This window comes from Ostrea edulis, chromosome 3 (assembly GCF_947568905.1).
Source record: "Ostrea edulis chromosome 3, xbOstEdul1.1, whole genome shotgun sequence".
NCBI lineage: Eukaryota > Metazoa > Mollusca > Bivalvia > Ostreida > Ostreidae > Ostrea > Ostrea edulis.
Genome location: NC_079166.1, coordinates 38,649,268 through 38,662,779, shown reverse-complemented (window position 1 = coordinate 38,662,779; position 13,512 = coordinate 38,649,268). Strand labels below are relative to the sequence as shown.

Sequence of the window (13,512 nt, the reverse complement as noted above, 5' to 3'; positions counted from 1 at the left end):
TAGAATGAACTGAACATCTCCTTGACCCAACAGTATGAATATAAGAAAATTTAGTCTTCAGATTTTAGTATAATCTATCAATGTACTCACCTTTGAAGTGGAATGCGGACTGCACCGTGTTTTGTCAAATGTCCTAAGCCATACCTAGCGAATGCTGGGTCGAATCCTTTGAAAATTCAAATGTTCCGAGTTATATCAAAATCGTAATTCGATAACTCCTCAACTATCAGTAATGATATCGAACGGCTTGCAGAGGAAAGGTTACTACCTAGTCTCAGAAATTGTTTTGTTGTGAACGATTTACCAACAGAGGAAATAGAAACTTGGACGCTGAAAATGGCGCTTATCTTTGCCTCCCTGGTATCATTCTTTTCGAAATGTGTCGTTTTTAGCATGCATGGCGTATATAAATGGTATAGTAAATACTGAAAATGTCATCTTTAGGATGAGAAAAGACATCACCTTCATCACAGGCTTAATTTATGAGCAATAATGTATCAACAATTCGTAGTCCTGTTAATGCTTAAATAGTATCTAAGAGTTGTCGCACCAAGGCATCAATTAGAAGCATTTATATTCAATATATGCTATCAATTGTGACGATTTCAGATCAATTTCTATTTTACATTCGTAGTTTTTTTTAAAAATATTAGTCTAAGTTTGAATTAGATTCCCCGGAATTGGACAACTATAGGGGATGGAATTGCATAAAACTTAATGATGTATGAGTTATCCTTCAATAAAAGGTTTGATATATTTATAGAGAGTTCATCAATCACTGAACCTATCATCGTCCACACCAACGAACCGTCGACATTGAGGGAGGTTGCTAGTAAGGACGTCTTTCTACTGTTTTCTTTAATTGTCAATGCGTTTCAACTTCGCATGGGACTTATCAGATTTGCTATTCTAAATCTTGTCACAGATTGACTCTTATCAAAAATGAAAATTTATATTTTGTGATTTTATTTTATGCATTCCAATATGCACCCCCCTCTCTGATTGGAATTTACACTTAATGCATCAATGCGGCGAAGTTTGCTGTTGTCATGCGATTAAGAGGTTTTTTTTTATATGAATGACTATTCTTTCGCTCTATTCCCCCTTGCAATGGAGTTGATTATGATTGATTATTTTACATCCCATCACGAATGTTTGACTCATATTGATACGTCACCAGCTGTAGGTGAAGTACCACAAATCTAGACCTATGTTTGGCACTCAGGGCCGTAGCAGTGAGGGTTCTTTATCGTGCCAGCGATTGCCGTGACACGGGACCTCCGTTTTAAGGTCATATCCGAAAGACCCGTGATTTTCATTTCAAAATGTTGAGCGTTTGGTGAAGGAGCAATCACTACCTATCTTAACGTTTTAGCAATGGAGTTGAATGGGTCTATCATCATGATGGTACATTTATGTTTGAGGAGAACTAGTGCATGCTATATATCATATTTAATGTTGTGTTAGTGACTCTGCTTATTTATGAGAAAATGCCTTGGAGTCTTTGTCAATTTGGCAGTGAAATTGAAAACTATGGGATTTTTTTAAAAATTATATCTGTGAATACTATAGTAACAATATCAAATGTTCAGATCTTCAGTTTCATTTTTCATTTATGGATTATTAGAAATACAAAGCATCACATTGCAGATATAGCGCGCACATATACACCAAAAGCTCATAGGGATCATGTCAATGATTAATGCGTTTGCTTTTATCAAAGGTTTGGTATATTTACAGATAATTCGTTTGTCACAGAATCTATGATCACCAGTAAATCATCAAGATCAACAAACTCTGCAGGTTAGGATATATCACTTCAGATTCTTAAGATGAATACATGTCTCCTCTCTAAGGCACATTCAAGGTTGAATACGGAATATTTTTTTCAATACAACAGTAATGCTATGATGTACTAGCATTTTGAAAAAAAATCCAACATACATCATATTTTCTGATTGGAAATTACAACTAATTTCGGCAGAGAACTTTTAATTTGTATTATGAAAAGGTGAAGATAACAAACAGTGATCAATCTCATAACTCCTTTAAGGAATATAAAACTAAGAGTTGGGAAAACACGGATCCCTGGACATACCAGAGGTGGGATGAGGTACCTAGGAGCAGTAAGCATCCCCTGTCGACCGGTCACTCCAGCCATGAGCCCTATACCTCGATGAAGTAAACATAGTAATCCGTAGTAAAAAACAGTGTTTAAAAACGGCTTAACAATTGGTACGAAGCACGTCAGACAGCATTTGGTCTAATATTGAAAGATATGGGCGAATCGCCCTCGTTCGTTTCCATTTGACATAATGATAGGCATTATTGGCAAACTATGTCGTTATAACGATTATAGAAATCGCGAAATACTAAATTTAAACGAGACTGTTAAAACCCCTGTAGTAGCAACTTATTTGTCAGTAGCCTGACTCGATTTTAAAATTGAGTATATGCAGAACAAGCTCTTATTTATCGACTAAGGTGAGACAGAAGCACCTTATGCAGTTCATCATGAAATATTGCAATATAAGTATGGAAAGATGACGATAGAGAAATCATCCCGTTTGTGATAAAGTTGAGTTGTTAGTTTGCCGTTAACATCTATCTTCAATATAATATGTAAGTATGAAGGAGATTTGAATTTCTAATAGTTTTGTCTTCATAAATTGAAATAATAGCCATTTTTCCAGGAATACGTTGCAATTTTGAAGGATGGACGAATGAACTTCGATAAATATATTATGTCTGTTTTAACGACTGAGAATTTTGACAAAGATTGTACAATGCGAATATAAAATATAAATTTCATTTTGAAAAATACGGATGTATGTTTAATTGCTATTATAAAATTTAGAAATTCATTTCAAAATTAAGGATTATCTCCCTCACGCATAGCCCTTATCCTTAGACGAATTTGACTCCACTTTTATTTTGGCACACTGTTTTCCCCTATAATAGCTCTAAAACTTCATTGTTATTTCGGATTTCAAACATTTCGGTTGAGCATCATTGAAGAAACATTACTTGTCGAAACACGCATCTGGTACATCTAAATTGGTACCGTATAAGTTTTACATGACGGTATGAACTGCAACACTTCACGCCGACATAACATTTATGAATTGCATGCCAGGGTGAGGCGTTACATTTTATCTATTTCGTTTCAAGTGTAATATAGGATAGGGCTTATTAGAAAGAGTGACTTTGTCCGTTAATATTTAAACTACTAAACAATATGATACTACATACTATTATTGAAACAGTTTACAAAATGGAATTCTTCAGTGGTTCCCAAGTTATATCTCTATCAAACGTCTGATATATTTACAGAGACTGCCTTGTTATACACCACTGAACGATCAACTTCAAGAAAACTCGCTGGTAAGGAAAATCATTCTCATTTTCATTCATTTCTACTTTTAGTCCAATTTGTCAGTATAGCACATTTAAGAGTGAATTTATTGTTTTGATTGGATGGAGTACAAATCATTTCTGTAATGTCATTACAATGTTATATAAGTTTCTTATTTTGTTTTACTAAAGACTGATTAATGTTGGTGGATTTAATGTTAATTTCAGAAAAGGGATGTTTTAGAGTACACATATGTGCTCTGTGAAGATGTACAATGCAAATTGCTATTTATTTAGCTCTATGGAACCCCATTAAGAATATTTTTGCTGGGAAATCAGTACTTCTATTATGAATAAAACAGTTACATGCATCATTAATTCACTAACAATACATACAATACACATAGTACAACATTAGTATAAAATGGGGGTAAAATGTAACTGATCAGAGTGATGTCTTATTTACCAGGGACAACGACTCGAAATTGTGACCATCACGAACAGGAGAAAGAGCAAAGCAGTGATTGCATACCAAATATAAAAACCATAAAATTGTCAGTACGTATGTATATCGGTATCAAGTGTTTCGTTGATATAATTTATATACAGATTATTTTAATATCTATATATGTCATTTATCATTAAAAGAAAGCAAAGCTTGTCAATCTTATTTTCAATTTCTCACCAGGTTACATCGCTTGCTGAAGGAAACATATCAAAGTCAGAAGTAAAACAGAAACTTGATAGCACTCTAAACGCATTGCAAGCATTTTCGCAAACCAATGAACATACTCCTGCAGATCTGGATAGCTCTCTAGACGTGTTGGACAAAATCATAGATTTCTCGAAAACGTCAAATGTTGCAGTTCCAGAGATGGTATTTTTACAGTATATGTTTGTTATTGATGAATTATAAAATTATTTTATAACATAGTATATTATCATGTTAATTGGATATTTTTATTAATCAGGTGGTTGTCACGACAATTGATAACTTACTGGCTGAAAATCACACGACTGCATGGCAGGATACGGCTACAGAACCAGTAATAATGATTCCTAAATCAAATTCACACTGTATATAAGTTCAATGAAAATGTTTTGAAATCATCTTTCAACTTTTCCATATGTATAGTAAAGTATATATGTATGGTTTTCATATATATATAGTAAAGAAAAATCCGATCGACAAAAATAGCTCAACCGGTGTTATTTTTAATCTTTAAAAGTTCTGATAATATTGCTTAGTTACGCATGTTTTTTGGTGTTCTGATTTTTCTATATCATACTGTTGCTTTTGTATATATTCGCTTACATTTTGGATTTAATATACATGTATATATATATATATATATATATATATATATATATATATATATATATATATATATTCATATATATAATTTTGACATTGTGAAATTAAGCAGATGACTGCCAGAGTCAGTAAAATATTGAAGACTGTTGACAAATTTGGCATGCACGTGTTAGAAAATGTCAAGCAGAACGAAAGTATCAGGTTTTCATCCACAAAAAATATAGGTACGAACCGCAACTTTTTAAAATGTTTTTTTCATGAAATATATGTCTTTGGAAGTTAGAATTGGTGGTAAGGGAGAAATGGATAACACCAATCAATCAACCTTTTCTTTATCTAATTTTGGTTTTGGAATGAATTTACACTTCCAATCATATAATATGCTTCCATGAATATGAAATTAGATTTCTTACACAACATTAAACATTGTTATCAATCAAAAATTCTAACTGAATTATACGCAACAATTTATTTCAGTTCTTACAGTTGCAAATATACCTGCTGACCAGGATGTCAATTTCCCGGAAAACAAAGGCATCCTAAGATCATCATTAAATTTACCACCACAACTACGCCATTCAACTGAAAGTACGATCATAGGTTTATTTATTTTTATCAATATTGAAAATACTTTCATTGTAATGAATTAATACATGTGCTACTCTGTCAAGATTAAATTGATATCTGAATTAAATTTTAAGGAATGTTTTTAATTCGTCATTTCTTATATCATCTATGGATTACTCCGTTTACCTGATCACAATATAGGATTCTCAGCGGGTGTGACCAGTCAACAGGGGATGCTTGCTCATTCTAGGCACCTAATCCCACCTCTGGCATATCCAGGGGTCAGTGTTTGCCCTACTCTTAATTTTGTATTCTTTATAAGATTTATGAGATTGATCTGATCGTTCTTTCAACTTTTTCATTACTAGGCATATCCTATTTGGCAGTAAAGTACAAAACAATCGGAGGCATACTCAATGATAAGACAAGGTATGCCATGATACTTATCGAATGCCTTAAAAGTATTACTTTTATATTATATGGAATGTATTTAATTACAGTTTGGTTACTATTTGAAATGTTGTTCTCTTATCAGACAGAAGGGCAGTTTAAAAGAAACGGTGGGGTCTGACATTCTATCATTAACACTAAAGAATTTCCTACCGAAAGGGACATTAAGACCACCTTTGAAATTGACGTTTTCAAAAGAAGTAAGTCATATTGATCGGATTTATATTGGATTGTCTTACATAAGTGATGATTTCCAAGTCTATTTGAATGATGAATGTTCCGTGTGTACCTTCACTTTGCAGAATCCGGGTCCTTCTATCATCCAATGTGTATTTTGGGACTTTAATCACAAGTTAGTATAACATGTATATCTAAAGCCATCTATGAAAAGGTAAAGATAACGAACAGTGATCAATATCCTAATTCCTATAAGCAATATAAAATAGATAGTTGGGTAAACACGGACCCCTGGATATACCAGAGGTGGGATCAGGTCTCTAGGAGGAGTAAGCATACCCTGTCGACCCGTCGTGAGCCCTATATCTTGAATAGGTAAACGGAGTTATCTGTAGTCAAAATCAATGTTCTATGAACGGCCTAAGAATCCGTATTAAAAACGTCAGACAGCATTTGATCCGATGATAGGTTGTTTTGGCAAAGTACATGTAGATCGTTATAATGATCATATAATTTGCGAAAAGCTTACTTTAAATGAGACTATTGAAACCTCTTCAACATCAACTTATTTGCTAGTAGCCTGTCTCGATTTGAAAACTGATCATACGGAGAACAATCTCTTGTGTATCGAATCAGTTGAGATATATACACACCATATGCAGGTGATAATAGAATATTGCTACATAGATATAGATAGTTGACGACGGAGAAGCTGAAATCATCTTGTTTGTCGTAAAGTTGAGTTGTTAGTTTCCCGTTAATATCTATTTTCAAAAATATATCTAAGTATGAAGTAAACGTGTGTGAAATCTAACAATATATAATATTGTATCCAAAGTTATAAACATCGACCATTTTCGAATTTAAGAATTGCATTTAACGGTTTTCTAGCTTTGGGGGAGTCATTTTGCTTAACCTACCTTCTATTCCAGTAATGGAACTGGTGGGTGGTCAACAGCTGGATGTAAAACAGAAGCAACACACGATCTGTACACACAATGTACATGTAACCATTTAACAAACTTTGCAATATTATTGCGGCCATACTCAAAGGTATCGTCTTCGAATAATATATCATAATTGCAGTTAAAATCATAAGAATGTACCCCAAAGCCTTCTTTATTTTTACGACGTTTTCCTCTTTAGTCTTACACGATATGACTTTGAGATCTGAATAACTATAGTTTTATATTATAAAAAAAACCATTTTTAATCTATTTCAAAACGGAGTAATTACATAAATACTTCGTTACTAGCTTGAAAATACGGATGTATATTTAATTGCTGTTATAAAATTTAGAAATTCATTTCAAAATTAAGGATTATCTCCCTCATGCATAGCTCTTATCCTTCGACGAATTTGGCTCCACTTTTTTGGCACGCTGTTTTTGGCTATTTTTAGCTCTAAAACGTCATAGTTATTTCGGATTTCAAACATTTCGGTTGAGCATCACTGAAGAGACATTATTTGTCGAAATGCGCATCTGGTGCATCAAAATTGGTACCGTATAAGTTTTACATACACACAGTAAAATGTATGTTTACCATCAAATAGTGTCAAGTTGACAAATATGTTACTTTATTCAGCAAGGCATTTTGATTGGCTATGCATATGGATTTTATATCCAAAAGTATGACCGAATCATGTAAGAGAAAACAAATCTGGTCATTCTCAGCTGGTTGTTGTTGTACATTCCATATGAAGGAATAAAAAAGAATATTGATTGCGTATTGTTTAACGCCCCTTTCGGGAACCTTTAAGTCATATCGAAACATCACCATGGACGCCGGAGACAGAATAGCATTGGGTGAATTTCTCATACCTGCATGATTAAAAACTAAGATTGCATGTTGCATAACAATTAATAGGCTAGGCTTGATAAATCGCAAAATTCACTAATGACTACAAATTGACTGATCAGAATTCAAATCATTAAATCAGACTTGCTAGTCACATGACACAGAGTAGCTTAGTCAAGAAACATGTACAACTGCTAAAACACCGAATATAGCAAAACTATGGTGCACAATTCTATGCGAATTAGAAAGCAAAGATCATTCATATTTCCCAAGTTTCAGTAATGCGTTGGACCGTATGTGTTGTTTTCAAAATGGGCAAAATTTACACCGCTATTATGAGTTTAATGGAATCCTCAAACATTTAGAAATATGCTATGATTCAAATTCTTTTAATGAATAATTTTGTGGTGAAGAAATCTATGAGTTTGAAAAAACAACTTTAACTACCTTAAGAATATTTTGACAAGTTCAAATATCTTTATTTGCAAAAATAGCCCTTCTCATAATGACATCCCCTGTCGACCTGTCGCATCTTCAAAATGTCAGAATCAGTGTGTAAAGAACGATCTAACATTGGTATAAAACATGTGAGACAGCACAAGACCCAATTATATGCTGTACTGGCAAACTACAGCGTTATAAAGACCATAACATTTGCAATATCTTGAGTTTTGAATATACTTATAAAGTTGTAAAAATCTTATATTGGATTACCCCCGACTCATTTTATTTCACCTGAATTGCAGATTTCATAAAAAGAAACAAATTTACATTCATTTTGTATGGATTTAAAAAAATATATCTTACATTCAATTAATTTCTTATTTTTCTAAATACCTTTTCTTGATATCTTTGATAGGTAGATGACGAGGAGGAAGCCTTGAGCTGGATATCCTTGATAGGTTGTTCTATATCAGTTTTCCTCTCTATAATAACGGCTCTTGTGTACATTGTCTTTTGGAAGTAAGTATTATTCAAATCAAATGTACATATTTCATTTTTGACATTTTTCTCCCATAATTCAGGTTTGAAAATCATATACTTTTTCTGATGTAAATGCTGATTTCCTCCACATATAGATCTGTTACTTCTGAGACCAGCAGGGTGATTGATAAGATCACGGTGTTCCTTTGTCTTAGTATCGCCATGGCCTATGCGTTGTTTCTAGCAGGAGTTGATAAGACCCAATACAAGGTTAGAGTGCAAAGCAGGGAAAAAGAAAATACAAATGCTTTAACAGGTGTTGTATATAAATATGATTGGTGTTTGGTTTATTTATATTAATATGTATAGATTTAAGAAGATAAAGTCAAAGAAACAAAATATGTCCCTCGAAATTTTTTGGATTCGTTGAACAGTTTCATTGTCTTTCTAAGAATTTTCCTAATACGTTAACAAACATTTAAATCAAGCATAGAATTACCTGAACATTTTTATTGGACGATATTCTGATGATTTTACAGGTCGGGTGTACGGTCATTGCAGCACTTTTACAGTGTTTGTTTCTCTTGATTTTCTTCCTGATGTTGGCTATGGGATGGTATTATTTTGCCAGTTTATCATTGTTAAAGATCTCTTTCTCCAAAGCTTCAAAATTGAAAAGTAGAGCCAATCCCATGAGCAAAATCACCTGGGGAATAGTAACACGTGAGTACCAATTCAAAAATTTAATTAGAAGTAAAATGATATGCAAAAATGATTTGTCTTTGAAATAATTTGAATAACGTTAAATAATTTAGTGAAGATTTTGAAATACTCGTGTCATATTATCAAAGAAACACATTTTCAAATACTACTTAATATTTCATGAGATTAAAACATACAAGCAATGGAAAAAATTAAGCATTGAAGTGAAGCTGTTATCTGTGTATGATATTTATTTCCAGTCATGCCTATCTTTATTACTGCCGTCACTTTCGGGTCCGTTTATTCCTCCGGGAAAAGCTATCACTCAGAAACAAGGTAAACCGTAGATTTGTTTTGTAAATACGTCTCAATAAAAAAACATGTTCATATCGTGATGCAGTGATTATTATACAAATAAAAACTTTTCAATATGAGTCCACTGTTATCATATAGTTGCTGGTTGTCCTTTGAAAGCGGAGCATTATATGGTTTTATCGCACCTGTTGCTCTTATCGTTTTGGTAAGCATCTTTGGAGATTTTCACTTTTCTTTATTTTTTTCTCTCAATTGAATTCAAAGCTACAGTATAGATTACGTGAATGTGTGTCAAATGTAATTTTATGTTTCGTGGTAAGCTCACACATAACTTTTTAAATTTTGAGAAAAATACCCTATATCAAATTAATCAATAATACGTTTATGTTTTAATACAGGTCAATATCGTAATTGTTATCAGTTTATCTGTGACGTTATGCTCATCTACAATCGTGTCCAAGGGTGCAAAGAAACGGGCGTCGTAAGTCCTGATCAATTTTAGAATAATCAAAAATGTTTTCTGAGAATATATTTTATCATATCTGATGATTTCACTTCTGTGCACACGAGATTCACCTTGTTGTTTATAGAAATAATTAGGTTTTTAAAACATATAAAGGATTTCACGTCGGTTATTTGCTCAATATGTAACATTATACGTGTACCTGTATTTGACATGATTTCAGAGCGGGTATAAAATCAATCAGTATCCTGTTACCTGTGCTTGGAGTTACCTGGGTCTTTGGACTTTTGTCAATCAATGATGACACTATCGTTTTACAATATGTATTCTCCATTTTGAACTCCTTCCAGGTACAGTTTTGAATTTTTAATTTTATTTTTAATTTCATATTGATGTAAATTAATCACAGAAACACCATAACATTAACTTTTGCGATTTCTTTCAGGGGCTTTTCATTTTTACCGCCAAGTGTATTCTCAACAAAAAGGTAAGAACAATACCAAACGAATACCAATAAATACAAAAAGCTTCGAGCATGTACTTTTGAATTTTTGCAATATTTACCACGTCACGTTGTCACAATGGCGTTTATTTTGTTATATTTCATAATAACATTTGCAGCTATATTTATTTTCATATTACTAAGTAACGATATACGCAATATACACAAAATTTATGCGCATAGGGTTTGTTTGGTTTTTCACAATATGACGTTAGTTGAGAGAGAATTTATAATATGTATTTGAAGAACGAAAACGACTTTGATTTATAAAGCAAAAATTGGAGAAACAATAACAATGTACTACAGTAAACTGACAAAGATACACCTGACTTTAATACACCCGTCTTCCTCGTGGTGATATACATATATGTGGTATAAAAGAAGGAGATAAATTATGCCAATTAGATCGTCGCATTATTCGTTTTCCTAACCAGGTCTAATGCCATTCATTGGGGAGGTTACGCTGAAAAGTTTTCCTCAAAATCGCTTTCAACCTGGGCGGATGTTTCTAAAAGGAAATGTCCAATTATTAGATAATACACTCAGCTACATAGAGTTATTTATTTTATCAGTTACTATGATTTCAATATCATCATTTTAAATGAAATATGAGCATTTTCGTCCATCACATAATACATATATGTGCTTCATTTTCGTTATTCTCTCAAAGCGTTTATTTTTCAAAATGATTGACGCATTTCAGTGATATAATCTGGTTCGTAATAGGTTAGAAAAGCTTTCATGAAGACAATAAGCAATAAGGAGACTGAAAGTTCTAGGAGTAAACCTCACAAATCGCACAGTAACACCACTCACGTCACTAATGTGGATAAATCCAGGGTAAGTTTTCTATTCTTACATTCATATATCTAATAATTGTTTTACAGCGAGAAAGTAGAATCCGTCGCAATAGTCATCACTAGGAACTAGTGAGGGTCGTAAATAATTGAAATATCGGGAGATATACTTATAATTCACTGTCACTTGTAAAAACGTGATTGGTTCATTTGAAGTTATCAACATTCTTTATATCGTTGACATTAAAGTCCCGCCATATGACGTCATAAGAATGAGGTTTCAATGGGTTTCACTCTTCTATTTCGAGTTTGTTGCTATTCCAATATTGCTCCGCATCATACAGAATGCAATTTATTATCATTCGTTAAATCACATTACATGCGTCTTAGAATCTAAATAATAAGAAATGAAAGGAACGGCTACTAATTTTATACATATACAATGCAATACAATACAATGCATATACATATATAGTAAGTTGGTACAATTGATGATTTAAGACCTGCTTCACTATCTATAAAATGTAAGCTGGTCCAGCACAATTCATATTGTTTGAAATAAATAATTTTTCTACATTACTTTCATTCCTTAAAGCAATTAAAGTCATTATTTGAATTTTATCTATCATAAGCTTTAAATACACCTATTTTGAATGTATTTTATCATCTTTCAAATTCCCTCTCGCGTACCTATGCATAATTTATATTCTTACCATTGAAAACCATGTTTAGATCTACAATTGAATCAAAAGAAATTTCTCTCTTAAAAGAGTCTTGCATTACAATTGTAACTGACGCTGCGGTTAAATTTCATTCCATTAATTTATCCAGATCCAGTTTAGAGGAGTAGAAGCTGAGCATAATACCATAAACAAGGACCTGATTATGGTATGAATTGCATCGTACTTTACAACAGCTGTTGCTTTTCTTCATTATTTTCAAACCTTAAAATAAAATGCTACACAGAAACTTTGTTACATTTTATCTGAGTTGCATTGTCAAATCTTGTTTACTTTTATGTTTTGCTTTTAGGGAATCTCATTCAAGCCAATTGAAAGTTCAGCTATTTGAAAGGATTTGGTGCATAAAGAGAACATTCCGTGAAACGTATACACATCGGTGCCATGGTATACTCGTTTAAGTACTCAATTTACTTCAGTGCATTGTATGCTGTCGAATGAAATGTAATTTACTCATTAAATAAAACAAAAGGTATTTTATCAAATTTGAATGTCTGTATTGAAGTACATGTAATCATCAAAAAATAAATTTCAGTTTTGTAAATGCACGAGGGTGGGAACCGCGACGCTTCAACATGTCGCATGGAAATTAGATCGGTGTGAAGCGTCGCAGTTCATACCCTCATATTTTCAAAATTCAGTTTTTATATCAACATTCTACTTTTATTTTTGTCGGATTTCCCAGCCATTAAAATAGACATACTATATTCTTGAAGATTTATAAGTGCATTGTTCCCACCTGCACCGCATTCATGAGGAAATGACTATCATTACATTTTATAGAAATCTATTGGATTACAAAAAATTGAATACCAATTTGAAAGTTATTGTAAATATCAAAGGAAACTGTCTGCTGTGTTTCCACTATAAGTAGTATCATCAGCATGATTTAATGTATCGATCTATGGCAAATTCAGTCAGCATTTATGTCTCTGTAGAGGCGATGAAACATATTTATTGTGTACATTACTACGAAAAGTGAAAATAACGAACAGCGATCAATCTCTTAACTCCTATATGTAATACAAAATAAATAGTCGGGCAAACACGTACCCCTGGGCACAACAGAAGTGGTATCAGGTGCCTAGCAGGAGTAGGCATCCTCTGTCGATATGATATATTCCAACATGAGAGGAAAAAATAATTTGCTGTGGTCTTCCATTCGACATTTAGATATATCGATATTTTATCTTTTAACAATAATAAAGTTCATTCAAATGTCAATTCGATATATCCTTGTGAGCGCGAAATAAAAGACATCACAGAGTCGTCCAATTCTGCTTCATACTTTGATATTTTATTTAAAGTAGAAATTAACGGCAAACTCACAACTCAACTATATGACAAACGGGATGATTTCAGTTTCTCCATCGTCAACTTCCTATATTCATGTAGCAATATTCCAT

At 32.7% G+C, this 13,512-nt stretch overlaps 2 protein-coding genes and 1 long non-coding RNA gene across 4 annotated transcripts; 2 read left to right on the top strand and 1 right to left on the bottom strand.

Moving 5' to 3' along the window:
• Positions 1 to 700: 700 nt before the first annotated feature.
• LOC130053548 (adhesion G protein-coupled receptor L3-like) lies at positions 701 to 6,943 on the top strand. The gene is made up of 12 exons (XM_056160889.1): positions 701 to 832; positions 1,741 to 1,803; positions 3,334 to 3,384; positions 3,824 to 3,912; positions 4,043 to 4,231; positions 4,326 to 4,400; positions 4,782 to 4,893; positions 5,147 to 5,257; positions 5,605 to 5,665; positions 5,772 to 5,886; positions 5,989 to 6,038; positions 6,796 to 6,943. Exons 1-12 carry the CDS (start codon positions 718 to 720, stop codon positions 6,941 to 6,943), a joined length of 1,179 nt encoding a protein of 392 aa, XP_056016864.1. The 5' UTR covers positions 701 to 717.
• A 482-nt stretch (positions 6,944 to 7,425) lies between these two features.
• On the bottom strand, positions 7,426 to 8,827 carry LOC130053418 (uncharacterized). Its single transcript, XR_008802007.1, has 3 exons — positions 8,706 to 8,827; positions 8,501 to 8,589; positions 7,426 to 7,686 (listed from the first exon to the last, which is right to left on the bottom strand). It is a non-coding gene; the product is annotated as an uncharacterized LOC130053418 (long non-coding RNA).
• On the top strand, positions 8,640 to 12,759 carry LOC125673134 (adhesion G-protein coupled receptor D1-like). 2 transcript variants are annotated; one of them, XM_048909509.2, is made up of 10 exons: positions 8,640 to 8,857; positions 9,127 to 9,310; positions 9,550 to 9,625; positions 9,743 to 9,809; positions 10,003 to 10,085; positions 10,291 to 10,417; positions 10,513 to 10,554; positions 11,296 to 11,409; positions 12,198 to 12,254; positions 12,399 to 12,759. In XM_048909509.2, the coding sequence occupies exons 1-10, from the start codon at positions 8,720 to 8,722 to the stop codon at positions 12,435 to 12,437; spliced, it is 927 nt and encodes a 308-aa protein (XP_048765466.2). In that variant the 5' UTR covers positions 8,640 to 8,719; the 3' UTR covers positions 12,438 to 12,759. The 2 variants fall into 2 exon arrangements, with proteins under 2 accessions (XP_048765466.2, XP_048765467.2); XM_048909510.2 differs by having other exon boundaries at positions 8,727 to 8,857; positions 9,251 to 9,310.
• The last annotated feature ends 753 nt before the right edge of the window (positions 12,760 to 13,512 follow it).